The following is a 15,926-nucleotide window of genomic DNA, read 5'->3' as shown; positions in this document are numbered from 1 at the left end:
TACTGTAAAACCGCACACATTTCAGCTTGCTGCAGTGCTGTGCCCCCACTAATGTTTTCTACTGTAACCAAAGTGACCTTTACAGAGGTCCAAACTCCTGTCTATTCCAAAGACAGAACAAAGCATTACTCTTGAGGGCAATTATCCCAAAGACCAGAGGATTTCTGTCAATGTAGCTGTCTCAAACATTTAACTAAATATTCCCTAGATAATGCATCTGTTTTTAAAAGTCCTCTATTCTACTCCAGTAAGATGAACACATCGTGCAAACTTTTGATGGAGTTGGGCATTAAGGTAGGGTATTTCCACTTCTAAATGAAGTGGACTCTGAAGTACTTATAAGGAGTACAATTTGTTTATCTCTGAGCATGGATGGCACACTCCTGATGAAATGCAAAGTCTACAGAAGCAAGGATGAGATCAGACTCCCTTGTATCTGTGCAATATACTGACATTGCTCTTGAATATTCTTCTGTTTTCAACATTCCTCTTTCTAAAACCAGCAGTAGTTAGGAACCATGTTTGCAAACAAAGCTTCAAAATTAGAACTAACAGTAAGCACTGCAGAGATATCTAAGTCTTCAGAGAACATGAAATAATAGCTGAGGTGTGTAGCTGCCCCACTAATTCAGATGCTCAAAGATAAAAATATCAGCATTTTTACATTAATTCACCTCTTGCATAAGAATAGCAAAGGGAGGGGTACACCACAGTATAACCAGCTATGAATAATTATATCTCCCTTAATGCCACAATAGTTACTTTTCCTTCCAACCAATCCCAGAAACATGCTCACACTTCTTTTCTGAGGTAGTTAATCCAAACAACTCCACAGAACTCACAAAAAAATACAACTGCTTTAACTTGTAAGAATTTTCTTTGTAATATCTCACCTTGGCTATTCATATGAGTGAAACTTACTTTTGTAATGAGAGTTTAAAAGTAGCCCACATAATTTAATCCCAAGAGACCGAAGTACTTGGAATAGATCACGCTGTAAAGGTTTGCATAGTACATACTTCTAGAACCTAAGTCTATTATTTAGGTAGTGGTTTTCAGAGGATTTTAAAGAGAAACCAAAATTTGCAGTTCTATAGGACATATGACGCAGATTTTACAGATGGACAGGCAGATGAAAGGCTAAGGGATCTACCCACGTTCCTACTTGGAGAATGAGAGGCAGATCTGGAAGCTGCTCCCTGGTGTCCCAGTTCCCATTTCCACACTAACTGCCCAAAAGTCACATCACATCTGACAACAGCATTGCAAGAACGTGTTCAGCTAACATAAAACAACATGTTTCTTCTTGTTAGTATTCATGAGGCTCGGCTGGGGACAAAGTATTCCTGCTCAAGCAGCCCCTCGACATGTGTTCCTAATGTCTCAGATTAAATAAATTACATCACATGCAGGCACACTGATTACTTCTAAGTGCTCCTCAGGCATCCTCAGGATGCTTTGCTTATATCAGGAAAGTTTTGCTTGCATGGGCTGTCTTTTCACTACCAATAGTTTGAACAGACTGAATCTCACAAACCCAAGCCTTCATTTTACAACCCTCTTCCCTCTCAAATGTATCTGCTGCTACCTCTGAAAGCAGTTGGAACTAAGGGAAATTTATACTGGTGGGTGATAAACACTTCAACCCAACAAGTTAAAAACTGTATACGGCATGACAGTACATGTTGCTCCCCCAAAGACAGGTGAAGTAGCAATCCAATGACAGCAAATATTCTGATGGCTACAATTTCAGTAACTCATAACATGTGCCTATTTGCACAACAAGCACTGAGCTAACTATCTGAATTTTAAGCCCAAAAGACAATGCAGATGGTAGAAAATCAGATGACAATTGCTTTTCAGTTATTTGTTGTTGTTTGTTTGTTTTTTTTTCCTCTTTAAAAACTGGATTACCTGAAAGACAGGTAATCTCTCAACAGCCAGGGGACAGCATGGGCCCACTATCAAACAAGTGTTCTGCAGCTCTGCAGAGGTCCCTCTCCCCCAGCCTGCAGCAGCTTTGGCACAATTGCAGACCCTACAGTCACTGCCTCTTCCACTGTACTCCAAAGATCCAACAGCCTGAACAAGTGGCAGTCACAGCCTGACCCAGTCTGGACCAGGAATTACAATTTCTAAAGGTTAAAACTTGGGCCATTAAACCGCATTAGGAATTTTCATTGGATTTTAAGTGAGATTCAATCTACCAGCTGAATACAGATCCCACTCCCATCATGCCAATCTATTTGCAAGGAAAACATAGTGTAACGCCCAACAGATTGTTTCTAATTAAGAGTGCCTCAAAGTTACAACTCTATCACTATTTTCACTATGTCTGTCACCTTAAAAGAATGTAAGAGACAGCTCAAACACTGTTTTAAGCATTTCTTGGTACCCCTCCTAGTTTTATCTCAACTCTAACTACCTTTTCTTTATGTGTGGCATGGGAGCAGAGTTCACAAGTCCGCTATTAACTGCTGCAAAACAGAAAGATTCAGACATTAGAGGGATTCACTTCTAATAAAGTCATCATATACTCATTCCTCCAAAGGAGGTAGAAAGATAATCAGAGCAGCAAAGTCCCCGCAGAGCTTTGCATGAGAAAAGGAAACTATTTATACCCGCACAGAACTTAATTAGATTTCTGATGCAATTCTGCATACTGTCTTTTTTTTTTTTTGTACAGTAAGCATATATCTGCAAGAAATGCCCTGAGCCAGAATTCCCCACAACAGCAGGGTTGACAGGACAGAGGACAGAAACCCATTCTCAGGATAGCATTAGCCTTTTTTTAATTTTTTTTTTTTAACTTACAAGGGTTTTTTTCAGTTGGTTGGGGCTTTTTCGCCCCTCATGGCAGGATGGTAACACTTTCCTTTACATTACTCAGAATCACACTTGATTTATCCATTCTACTGCTGATAATGCTGCTAAGCCTTTACATAGTGATTTCCATCTTCAAAGCCCCATACAAAACACTAATTAATCTCCACAGCCCCTGATGTGCTGTACTATGGGAAGATTTATTCCCATTTAGTAGATGATTAATAATTTGCCTTGGGTCACAATCCAAGTTAGTGGTAGCACATTTCTCAGGTTTTTTTTTATTTTCTTTTTGCCCCTGACATCTAGATCATCTATTAGGAAACACAGTTTCCCTTCCAACAGGCAGAGTTACAGTAGATACAATGGGCAAATTAACCATCAGAAGAGCACCACAGCACCTTATCTTACTGCTGGAACATACTGGATGTGCATCACAGAAGTTGATGATGCTAGGAAAATGGCTGGCTTACCATCACAAGCAGCCAGTAATGCTCATGTGTAATGTGAAGCAAAAAGATGTAGATGAGCCAGACTACTGCTGCCACAAGTACCTGGCTAACTGCCTACGGTGCTGGTAAAAGCAGAAGAAAATTTGCCTATCAGCTTCATATCAGGTCTTTGTACTATTCTTCTATCATGTGTTACTATTGATTTTTTTGATCCTTCATCCTCCTGACCATTATAGTCTTCACAGCTCCCTGTTTCAAGTTACTCTTCCGCCCTTACAGAGGAATTTCCACTGAGGATGCAACTGGCATAGGAACTGACCAACAACAGGGTAAAACATCTTGGCTCATCTCTCATGCATGTGTTTGAACTGCAGTAACTACTTTGTTCCAGGCCCTAATATAGCTGCCAGGAGTGACAGCCCATTTTGCAGGTGTGGCCATTTGCAAGGGGACATGTGGTAAGTCAAAGTCTGAGATGGAAACTGCACCAGATGTGAGACTTGCTGATCTTCTTCCAAGCAAGAAAGAGAGATGAAGAGAAATACCTGTCCTAGGCTTGTTATTTACACTCCCTTTCTTCCAAATGTTATGTGTTTTTCTTTGTAGAGATATCCTGCTAAGGTACTGGTAAAGAACAGCCCTTTCCCCGTCTCATTAGCAGCCTAGTTAAAACTCATGATCTAGATCTGGAAATTGAAAAGTTAGAAAGAACAAGATAAAGAAACTGTCAGATGATTGCAGAACAGCAGGAGAGAGAAGTAGTGCTGGAGAACTCTGCTGGTTTAACTGACTCCAAAAGCCTCCAGCATCAGCCATCATCACCTTGATGCAAGGGGGTCCCACACTGTACCGCGTTCTCAGTCTGTGCACCACAGTCAGTGGAAGAACCAGTTCCCACGAGTCCAGCATTTGTCCAGACAGTCTGTGTTCCAGTCTTATTCACATGCCATCAATTGTACTAGCCTTCCAGAGAGGTTAATCTCAGCTCTGCTGAGATAAGCAGACGGAAACCCCAGCAGGCAGGAATTTCCCACTTAACTTTGTACAGAAGAGCTGAGATCAGAGGAACAGCAAGCCATATCACACATGCTGGATACTACACAGCAGAAACTGTGGAAGAGTCACATACCAAAATGTGACTTTCAGAATGACAAAGAACAAGCAAGCATACAAGCACACACAGGCAAATTGTGGGCTGCTTTCCAAAGCCAAGGAGGTTTATCATGAACCAACAACTTTGAACATCCTCCTTGATTTTCTCTTGTATTTCCTATGTATATACTGCCCAACCCCTACCTAGAAAAACCTGCCTTCAGAGATGAATGAAAGCACAATGTTACAGTATTGAGACAAGAAGCTTGGATAAATCAATGTTTTCAACAGATTAGTGACTTTGTACAGGAATTGCACAGTAGCTGTTTCCAGCTCCTTACAAGTTGGTAAGTTTTCCTGGACTGCTAATCACTAGAGACATTTTTGTATAGCTGAACTGGGCACTCATCATGTACCTCATCAATCAAACTAAACAGAATCCTCAAAGCTGCTTTGTGAGAAGTGATTTACAGTATTTTATTTTGTATCAAAATGTTGAGCTTCTGAAGCCTGCAGACCTTTTGCATAAGTTGAGAGGATCAAGCTGAACAGAGGCAGAAAGGATAACTCTGCAGCTTGCAGCCTTACTGATGGTTAGGAGATCAGGAGATGTGTGAGGAATGAAGGCAGTACAGTTGATTCTACAAACACACAATGATCTGGAGAAGAATGAAATTTCCTTCCTCAAAGCATGTGAAAAAGACAACTTTTCTATTCATATGACCAGAGATTCACTCTCCTGATCACCTATGCCTGGCTACAGGCAAATTAGGCTGGAGAAATCTTTGTTGAAGAGATAAAAGGAGTATCCAAATGCACTGACAGGATGTGACATATGTGGAAACTCCTAAATCACCAGGTAAACTCTGTCAGATAGACCACTGATTGGTCTCCTACCTTCACCAGTCCCTGCAGAGGCGGATTCCTGCTCCTGTACCTCCCTCTCTGTCTGAGTCTCGGCATTCTGCAGCTGAGGCGCCAAGGTCTGGGTACCCTGTGATGTCACAGAGGTGGGGGGATTTCGGGGTTGTAGGCCTATGGCATTCATCAGGCCCATGTCCCTGTCTGTCCTCCATGTAGCTCTGCTGGTTCTGAAAAGAGAGGAAAAAAAAGTAAGACCAGGATCACTGGAGGCAACATGCCCAAGCAAGACTGAAACATGAACATGAGGCTCTTCTTGCCTCTACTCCAACCAGGCACCTACTTGCCACTATGAGGATGGGGATGAAAGGAATTGTAACCTGCACTTATTTACACACACTGGTCTCTTGGGTTTCAAGCCAACGGAGTCTTAGAGTCCACTCACCCTTCCAGAGAAGCAGTGTGTCTTACAGGCACAGAGAGATATTCCTGCAGCATCATTATGCCCGCAGAACAACTGTCTTGGGGCTGAGGAGGCAGCACAACATGCAGTGCAGAAGCACAAACATACACAAACCCTGCACAGCAGGGCAGTTTTAACTCCCATGGATGTGACCTGTATCTTTTCCCTCCTCTGGACTTCCTGGTTTGTCAGCATTGCACATGAATGCACTCCAGCAGGCATTTCTGCCCATTCCAGTCAGACAAGGGAAACCCTGTGTTCTCAAAAGCAAACAACAGGAACCACCTCAAGGCTCATTAGCTTAGACTTGAGCAGCTGAAGCATATGACGTTACAGCTGAACCTTGACAATGCCACCACGCTCTTTTCTAAACTGACCCCTAAGTGCTGGGAATGATTAAGAGATTCAAGGAAAGCCTGCCTCACAACCTTTTCTCCATAAGGCTTTGAAACCTGCTACACTTTTTGCTCTCTCTTTTGAGCTAGTTCATTCTGGACCAGTATTTCTGTCTTCAAGCTGCCATTATACCAGACTGAGTATGTACTGTCAAAAACTTTAGTGGCAATATATACTCATACAGCAGAGTAAAGAATCTCTACTGCTTATTTTTCATCCACAATCAGACCAAGGCTGTAAGACAGCCCAGACATTTGCCCTGTAAACAAGCTCACAACTTCCTTGGTAAGCTGAAGCTCACAACTCAGAAAAAACAACTATCACTCTCTTGCTGAGAACAGCTGGCTTACAGAGGAATAATTGTCACTATGGCAAGAAGCAATGGACTGCAGCATTACCCTTTTGTTCAGAACAACAACATAGGCATCACTGGACAGACTGAAACAGCCAATGGGGACATCAAGGGATTTAACTTTATTTTTAGAGCTTATTACTGAGAAACAACCATCCCACGACAAGCAATTAAAAAGATGAAAATCAATCACCAGGTTGGCATTATTTGCCCTTTTCTCTGCCAACTCCCCTGTTCTTCAGTTACCTTCCAAAGGCCATTTGCTTTACATGGTGTTTTTGATGTATCAAGCCCCACATGTTCCTCCCACAGCTGTTACTGGGGCCCTGAATGACACATGTACTTTACTATCATTGGCACTTTTGGGGACTGAATGTCACTTGCTGGAAGAAGGCAAGGTGACCCAACCAGGCAATGCCAAAGGGCGAGAAAATTGCATATTTAAAGCTGCCAGTGGTAAGGGAAGAAAGAAGTGATGTCAGAGCTAACAAAAACAGAAGAAAGGGTCAGGTCTCTCTAACCCAACACCCAGGAGACTCACCCGGGCCGCTCACTCCTACTGCTGGAATGCACAGTGAAGACATTCTCATTCAGCTGGTCCCAGTGGTACTCAACTCCAGAGTTTAAGGCCCTTAAAATGCCAAAGAAGGAAAAAATATTAGCATGACAGGACACTGTTCAAGCCAGCACATATTATACCCCCACAACATGAAGAATAGTGTTGATTCCTGCCCTACGGATACTGCAGATCTAGCTCAGTTCACATTTTCATTAAAAGGGTTCATCCCCATAAACCACCTTGCAAACATAGAGTGCTGTATTATCAGATTACTCTGGAATATTCCACTAATTTCAATTCAGTATTAGCACCAAGACACAGCAACAGGAGCAGAGAGATTTTCAGGAAATTAAGACATATAACTGTGTGTATTAAATCAGGTTACCGTAACTCCAAGTGACTAAACAAAGAATTCGAGTGGAAAGGACAATTCTCCCTGTGGTGTCTGCAAGCACTTCCTGCACTAGGCAATGGTCAATAAGAACTGCTCTTATTCAACATTTGATTTTTTTGCAAATGATTCTCATTCTACCTATAATCAATCTTTATACATCCCTCTCACTGACAGCCACTGTGGAGCAATGACAAATGTAGAGGACATTTTAACAAGTTTCCACAGAAGAGCTTATACTGCATCAACAGCATGTGTGTCTAAAAAGTCCAAACTTCAGTTTTACATGTAATGCTACTAAGTATAATGAAACCACCAATGGTCTGGAAACCTCTCACACAGAATCTCCTCAAAAGATACACCAAGTCAGAGCTTACTACTCACAGGAACAGACAAAGTTACCAACCATTGCTGAAGACAACAGGCAATCACCGAAAAGAAACCACCATAATGCTGCAAGTACACATCCCACCAAGAAGAGGGTGAGAGTGAACCCAGCTTACTCTGTGCCATACAGAAATGTCACAGGACAGACACTCACTATGCAGTCCAAGGCAGCATAGAGATCCCCCACCTACTGCTGTGTTCCACCTTCAGAAGCACTCTGGGCTGCATTAGCATGGAAGGCACTTTCTGGAGTGTTTTGCCACACCATTCTTACAGCTCATATGAGCTGTCTAAGAGTTTTGAAATGGTGCTGTGTACCACCACATGGTTGCTGGACTGCACAGACCTGATGGTGCTGGGTGGAGAGCTAGCAGCGCTGTGCAGTGGTCACAGCAAGGTAAGTGGAGGGGGAAAAACCCCAAACCAACAAAATAAGACCTGTGTAGACAGGGAACTGTGTCTGAAGAGCTGGACTTCCATCACGCTGCAGACAGGCTCAGAATTAGCGGTAGACCTATAATCTGAAGAAAGGATTCACAGAAAATAATTGGTAGTTGGTTATGGCTCAGGCACAAATGAGATGTTTTGCGCCCTTTGAGATGCCTCAGCAGAACTGGCAAGAGCCCCAGTCAGAGGATGCTGCAGGTCAGACATACTGCAATGGGAAAGCAATGTGTACGGGAGGCCTGGGCTAGGCTGCCAGGATGACAGCACCCCAGGTTAGGACCCAGGGTGAGAGATGAACAAAATTAGGTCAACAAAATCACACATGAAGGCTACAAGAAGTAACCAGCCATTGCTTTTTTTTTTTTTTTTTTTTTGTGCTGAGCTAGTCCTGTACTGTATTATAACCCATGAAAGCAGCTGCCAGTGAGATGCCAATTTACAAAGGTTTCTGAGTTTACTGACAGATGGTAACTTGTCGCTAAAACTGTGCCAGACCCTCTGGCTGCTTTATCCTCTGCCTAATACACTGGCTGAGGATTAGCTGTCACACTTTGCTGTCTGTGAAGCAGCACAGTCCCTAGGCAAGAGAGACTTTCTGACCTTGTAGTCAAAATTTCCATAAAAAGTCTAATGTGCTTGGTATCTACAGCTATTGAACAACAGAGCTAAGCTGACCTGTGCTCTTTTCCCTCTTCTTCCACATGCCTTCATGTTTCCCAAAGAATATGGTCCCCCACAGCCATATAAATGATTGGTATTCCTTGCCAATGTGTGCCTTACTTGCCTTTGCCAGCTCTCATGACAAGAAACCAGAAGACCACAAAGCTTCCCCCAGGCCAAGATGGGAGCTGACAATACCATATTTCCTTTCTTCTCCAAACACCATGTTCCTGTAATATACAGAAAGTCCAGCTCCTGCACACACACTTCTTTGAGTGGATCATTTTCACTTCTACAAAGCATCATGGTACTAAGCTGACATGCAGTACAACCATGAAAAGCTCCTGACCATGCTCCTGCCTATTCTGCAGAGTTTCACTACTGTACAGTTGGGTTGTCGGACAGCAAAGTCCACTCTAAATTCATGCTGTCAGTTTGCATATGGTTAAATCAACAGGCATTCAATTTAATGCATAACTTTTCATATTGATTTTAAACAGTGCCATTTATCAGCTGAGCTTCATTGCCAGGGTCCTATTAGCTATTCCTTTACTGCCAAGGTCACTACACTTGGCCATGATGGGAGTTCAACATCCTCAGCACCACTTTAACCTGGCTTTTCAGTTTGGTTTAGTTTTACCTTTATATATTGGATGTTCTTTTGCCCCTGCTGGGCAGAAGTGGCTCAGAATAAAAAGCTGGCACTCCCTGCAGCAGCAAGCATCTTTGCTGCTACCTTTCAATAGTCTCTTTCTTTGGTCAGCTACACAACTTACCCTTTTCCCAGCTCTACCTCTTGCAAAAGCCATAAGGCCCTCAGCACCATCTCTGTCCTCTTTTGTATGCATCTGTGCACCTCTAAGCTGGAATCCACACTGGTCTCTCTACAGCCCTAAGATCAGTATCAAGATTGCTCCTGATTAGGTTTTCCAGCCTTTAGATGATTGATTGAGCCTGTAGAAGAGATGTTTCAGACCACATCAAGATACAGTGATGAGAGCATGCACCTGAACTTAACAGAGGGCACTGGTACATACCTTTTATATGAAGATCATAATGTCTCTTCTTAATGAATCAAAATTTCATCAAAGAAAGACTGCTATTGGGAGGGCTAAATGCCAGTTTTAACACCATGTTTGCATTAGAAACTTGATCACATAATCACACCTTAAACCAACTTCAGTACACAAGATGTGTGTGACAACCACAATTACCTTGGTTTAAATCAGATTTTCAATTAAGCTTATGGCTCGCTCTGGTTTTTAAACCATAAGCTTATGGTTTAGCCACACCTATTTAAAATAGTGCAATCTGCTTTTTCAGAAAGCCTAAAGGTTTTTTAGCTCCCATTGCAAAATACTGCTTGAATTTTGTAAATGAGCAGCCTTTCACAGTATGTTTCCCAGGAGATTTGCAAATCAAGGCCTGACAATTCATTCCAAAGAAGCAGAGCTTACACTGGAGAAATGAGTATTTTTCAGGTAACGTAAGCATTTAACTTTTGCTTCATCAAACTCTAGACATAGAAATGCTAGAAGCACTTTACATTTTTCAAGGCATAAGGTAGAAGCTCTGTGTAGCATGGAGCCACTTGGATGTGGATGCAGTAAAAAGGACATTTGTTACCCAGGGCTTCAGGGTGAAAAATTGCAATTCTCTGCACTGTGTCAGTCATGGATAGTGAAGTCCACTTAGTCAAGTTCTTACTTTCTTCCCTTTTATGGCTGTCACTAAGCTCTCTAAGCCCTCCCTGGAAATTTCCATTAGCTTTGTTATATGCAGAGCTGCTCAGAGCCTGGATTTCCCAGCAGGGATCTGTTCTAAGATGGACTTTTCCTTCACGCTTGTGTCCAGCTCACATTATTAACGAGCTTGGAGAGGATGAAGGGCACAGACTTGCAGGCTTTGCTGAAAGTCAAATAAGGATTCAGAGTGGAGCCTGTTAAGTACTAAGAGTCAACAGCTTAGCAAGCCTCTCCCTCTACACAGAGGTATTACCTACACAGCTCAGTTATGTCTCCAGGAAGAAACAGGACCAAGTACTACGAATTAACGAGAACATTAATAACAAATTACTGGAGAGCTGAAATACAATTTAGTGCATTTGCTTAATCAGTATTTATTTGAAGGGTAAATTGACAAAGCACAGGTCAGCACAAACAAACTCAGACATCTGGGTAACCCCTCCCCCCCCCCACCCCACCCCCAGCTGGAATATCCAAAACTGGGAGTTGAAGAGAAGAAGGGATTAAGGTGAAACTTCCCCAACTCTACCACAGCAATACAGCTCAGGAGTATGACAGCAAGACAAAACAACCCATAATTTGCAAGTGGTGTATGCATGTCCAGGAAGGCATAAATAGCACTTACCACCTTTTCACTTATATCATCAGGAGATGATTTAAGTGAAATCTGAAGACAGTACCAATGAGAAAATGCACAGCTCTCCTCCTTCAAATCATGCCACATGGAAAGGCCCAACAGCAGCCCACTTGTTTGCTATAGTACCAAATTAAATTTTGATTAAAACGTTGCTGCCTGTAATCCCATCCAAAAATATCATCACAACCTCATTACCAGAATGAAGACTGTGGCAAGCTCAACACAGAAAGGAAGCTGCCTTTCTGATGCCATGCAATGCATCTGATTTTCATGCTGCCAAGTTTGCTTTCTCCACAGAAGGAAATACTCCTTAAAGCTGATTTCTCAAATATACTGTCCATTCAAGATCACTAAATGCAAGCATACAAAACCAGATTAGTTTACAAAGGATTTGAATTTCCCAAGACACGCTTTCTTTCCTTTGTGTAAACTTGTCATTCTTAAGCCATTCAGATGTATAAAGGAAATAGAGTGAGCTACAAGAGAACAAGGTGACACTATGCTAAGGAACAGGAATCTATTGTCCTGGTTTGGGAAGGAAGAAGCAGCACACAGTATCTCATGCAATGCAATGCAATGCTGGCCAGATTCCAGATGCATCCTTGTCAGCAGCTCATTATCTCTTCTGCCAGTGTGGTGATGATCAGTACAGCAAGCCCATTGCTAGCTCCCATGATTAGCTAGGCAATGGTATTGTTAGTACAAGGCGAAGTTTGGCACTCCCAGCAGCTGCCTGGATGGGAAAACAATAATTTCTAACGCCCTACTTCATAAATATTTAGCTTTCTGTGCAGGCGATGAACCACGTGCAGAGACAAATCCAAGTGAAAACTGGCTGCCGTGCAAACTGTATGGAACCAGCAAAGGGGATTTCTGGAGTGATTCTGCAGGGCAGTAACTCCCTTTGACCAAGAAGAGGTGGCAGCTTCATTGGTGCCAGCCCATGTGTAACTAGCCAGAGGAAGGGCACAGATCAAGCATAGGAATTCAAGGAACACAAGATCTGCAGTTTATGATTGACAACCACAGTTATTTAAATGACGTGTGACATCATCCTGTCCATCACATTGAGATGAATGATGCATCTAAGAGCAGACTCATTTTTACTCCTCACACTGATACAACCCACCAATTTTCCAGAATCCTGCAAGTTTTGCCTGTGTGAAAACCAGCAACCGTGCAGAAACATACCGTGATATCTACTTGAATTGTCCAAGGTGCTGCAGAAGCAGGGTAGCAAGTAGCTTGGTGCAGCTAGTAGCTGTGTGCCTGCTTTAGGGAGGGTGCCAACTCAGCTTGGAACACTTTGCAAGAAAACTAGTACTGTTCATTTGATTGTGCAGTCTTGCCAGCTAGGTTAAATGTTGGGAGTTTTGAAGATGCTGTATTCAAACTCACACCATTTGTATGAGGTCAACCTTATAAAGCTGGTGGCACCAGTACCTAATTCAGCAGCTCTTCTGTCTCAACAATGTAAACACATACAAGTTTGTTCTGTCTAGCAGTGGACACTTAAGTGGCCAGTGATCCAGTTCATGATCTTGTGGCCAGATTTAGACAGAAGGCACACCCCTAACAGCCATCTTCCCTCAGCAAAATTTTGGTATTTCAGCTAAGGAAGACAGTCATCAGTCAGCTAAGCTGGTAGATACTTCAGCAAGAAAGAGGACAGAGAGAATGAAAACAGAGATTAATACAATAAGAAGCCAAACAGAACAGTTTCTTCTGATCCACAGGACCACTATAGCTAAAAACTAAGTGACTTCCAGCATTTGCAACCTACCTACAGATTGCATGTAGAAAGATAAGCAGACTCATAAAATAATCTGAAATGGATGACACATGACCAGAAAGCATTAAGAGGAAATTGTCTTATATTCCATGGGAGAAGTCTTCAAATAAGAATCAGTCTTCCAACACATTCAACAGGAGTAACAAATGGAAATTAAGCACAAATACAATAACAGAGTAGAAAGAAAAGAGTTTAGTATGAAAGTGTGGATGTTTGATTATCTTGGGACTCAAGTGAAAACATTGATGTTGAGAGTGCTGCCCTTAAGGAATGCAAGGTTGAACAGAAAAACCTGTGTTGAGAATAAGGACAAGGCATGTCCCTCTCAAACAGCCTTCATTCTTCTGCCAAAACACCAGAACAGTTTTTAAATGCAATCTTCTCAGAAATTTTTTACACTACTGTCAAGTAAACACACTGTTTACACACTGTGTGACATAGGACCTTGTAACTTGCATCATGTTTATGAGAAAAAGAGCATAGCATCCAAGCCAAATAGCCTGGAACAAACAAGGCAGAAATAGACCAAAAAAGAATTTTCTGAATTTTCACTGATTTTCTTCTCACTAAATCTTGCCAGTATGCCACAGTATCCTTTGCTATCTGGCTCCAACCACACCAAGTACTAGGTAGGGACACCTCTGGAAGGTAAACAACAGATTCCAGAACACACAGCTTAAAGGTCTTCAAACAAGCACAGTTCAGCTTGATATCATCATCCATGCAGCTCTAAAGATGGACAGCTTGCTTAAATCCCCTAAAAATCTAAAGAGCTGTTAGTTGCTTAAAGTGATAACAGGCAGACTATACTCCAAATAAGCTTTGAACCCTCAGAATCTCTTAGGTTTTTTATGATCTATCAGCTCTTCCACTGGCTTAGACAATTTAGGATGTTAGGAGTCTGGGGGAGTAAAAATTGTTTATGCCTTGTAAGGCCTTAAAACATCTTAAACTGCTACAAGAGAGCCAGTCACTCTTAAGTCATATTTTAACTTTCATTACTGTTTTAGCAGAAGTGAAAATGGATGAAGTAGGTTTATTTTGTAGATATTGTGCCAGCAAACTAAACCAGGAAAATACATCTAGAATGGGAGAAAGCAACGTCAAAATAAATGCTTAAAATTAGCAAGCATAGCAAATGCTTATTTTTAATAGAACATTGGAATGTGCATACACAAAGTTGCCAAGCTCCAGAACCAACATCTTGGTTTGCTCAAGTCTCAATGAGATCCACAGGGCAAGCAAAGTTTTGTATTTTTAATCTTCCTCAGCTTTGAAATTATCCAACTAAAAAGTATTCTGTTTAGCATACAGGGGAAACTGCCTCCAAAAAAAAAGAAAAAATCACCAAGAACCCCAAACTGCAATCATTACTCAAACTTCATGTCTACAAACTGTTAGTTTTAAGACCATTTGCAGACAGATTTAAAATAGGGAAAGAAAATGAACAAAAAAATTTGGTTGTTTTATTTGCTAGCTGGATTCATTAGCAGAGTCCTGCTGCAAAAAACAGGCATACGGGACGCAAAATAAGACTCCACAAATAATATGGATTAAAAACTGGAAAATTAAAGAAAATCTTATTGGAAAGTCAAGGAAGTAAACAAGCGAACAAGGAAAGTCTAGTATAGATCCACAGAGAAAAGAAAGTTTATAAGACAGCCGGAGAACTTGTGCTGCAAGAGAGCGAAGACATTCTAAAAATAAACATGAGGAAAATGGTATTAGAATGAAAAAAGAACTATTAATTTGTGAGGCTAACAACAAAAATCAATGATGTTTCAAAGTGGACAAGATATTGAACTTCTCTGAAGTCTCCACTTCTAAAATATCCAAGGGTACTTGTGTATTTAGGGAGTAAGAAATATGTCAGACATAGCAGCTAAGTTGCACTCATTTAGAATTTATTTAACTTTTTTGAGTAATTTGCACCTGTTTTTTAATACCTTACAAAAAAAAAAAAAAAAAAGGAAATGACAAAAGGGCAAAAAAGTCAACTTAGCAGTACTCTTAAAAAAGAAAGCCATACTTAAAACTGACTATTATTGTCTTCTAAATGTAACTTTTATCCTTAAAGCGAGTAACATAACAAATAGAAAAAAGAAGATATATTGAAACAATGAAAGAGTGAGCCACATGCAGTAGGCAGTTAGTAAAATAATTGCTTGCATGAAATTTAACTGCTTTTGAAGACAGAATTAGAAAAAAGTACAGGAAGAAAAGGTGGCAGGTGTGATCTGAATAGATGTAAGTGAACCATTTCGTAACTGCTTTTACAGCACGTGGCTGTGCTCCTACAAGGTGTGCTACTAAAACTGAGAACAAGTTAGGACCTGCAGATGACCAGTGATGCAGAACACAAACTGGTAAATACCAGGCTATGCTTTCTTAACAGAGAGCTTTTTACCAAGTTCTCTTTCTCACGGTGGAAAAGAAATGTCACTAAGTAGTCAGTCCTACAGTATATCTTGAAGAATTGGGTGAGGGAAATGAACTTGCGAGTAACTGAAGACTTAAAGCAGCTTTCAAAATTTATCTTTAGGAATCATAGACATATTAGGTGGACTTTTATGAGGCAAACTTTCACTTAATGCCATCAGTCATCCTGGATAGCCAATTCATATACAAAAAGGGAAAAAAGAATAAAAAATGGTATCAGAATGGACATATTGTTTCATGCTTACACACTCTACTTCTGCAACTGCAATGACCAAGCCTCTTGGCACTAAGGTTACATAGGCTTTCCTGCAGAATTTGGAAATAATTAATTTAGTTTTTTTCTTAAATGCAAGAATGACAAAATCCAAATGTACACTTGCAGGATGCATCCATAGTGCAAAATGGGCTATCTTTCCTCCTTTTCAGTCCT

At 41.2% G+C, this 15,926-nt stretch overlaps 1 protein-coding gene across 3 annotated transcripts in view; it reads right to left on the bottom strand.

The window, feature by feature from the left end:
- The window catches only part of AMBRA1 (autophagy and beclin 1 regulator 1), a 124,489-nt gene that overhangs the window by 5,000 nt on the left and 103,563 nt on the right, over nucleotides 1-15,926 (bottom strand). For all 3 annotated transcript variants that reach the window (XM_030274256.4, XM_030274257.4, XM_072929950.1), the window contains 2 exons: nucleotides 6,981-7,070; nucleotides 5,265-5,458 (listed from right to left, as the gene is read on the bottom strand). In XM_030274256.4, the coding sequence (XP_030130116.4) occupies nucleotides 5,265-5,458; nucleotides 6,981-7,070 (284 nt within the window). The remainder of the gene's footprint in view (nucleotides 1-5,264; nucleotides 5,459-6,980; nucleotides 7,071-15,926) is intronic.

Source organism: Taeniopygia guttata, chromosome 5 (assembly GCF_048771995.1).
Source record: "Taeniopygia guttata chromosome 5, bTaeGut7.mat, whole genome shotgun sequence".
Lineage (NCBI taxonomy): Eukaryota > Metazoa > Chordata > Aves > Passeriformes > Estrildidae > Taeniopygia > Taeniopygia guttata.
Note: the sequence above shows the minus strand (reverse complement) of the source record. Positions and strands in the feature narration are given on the sequence as shown.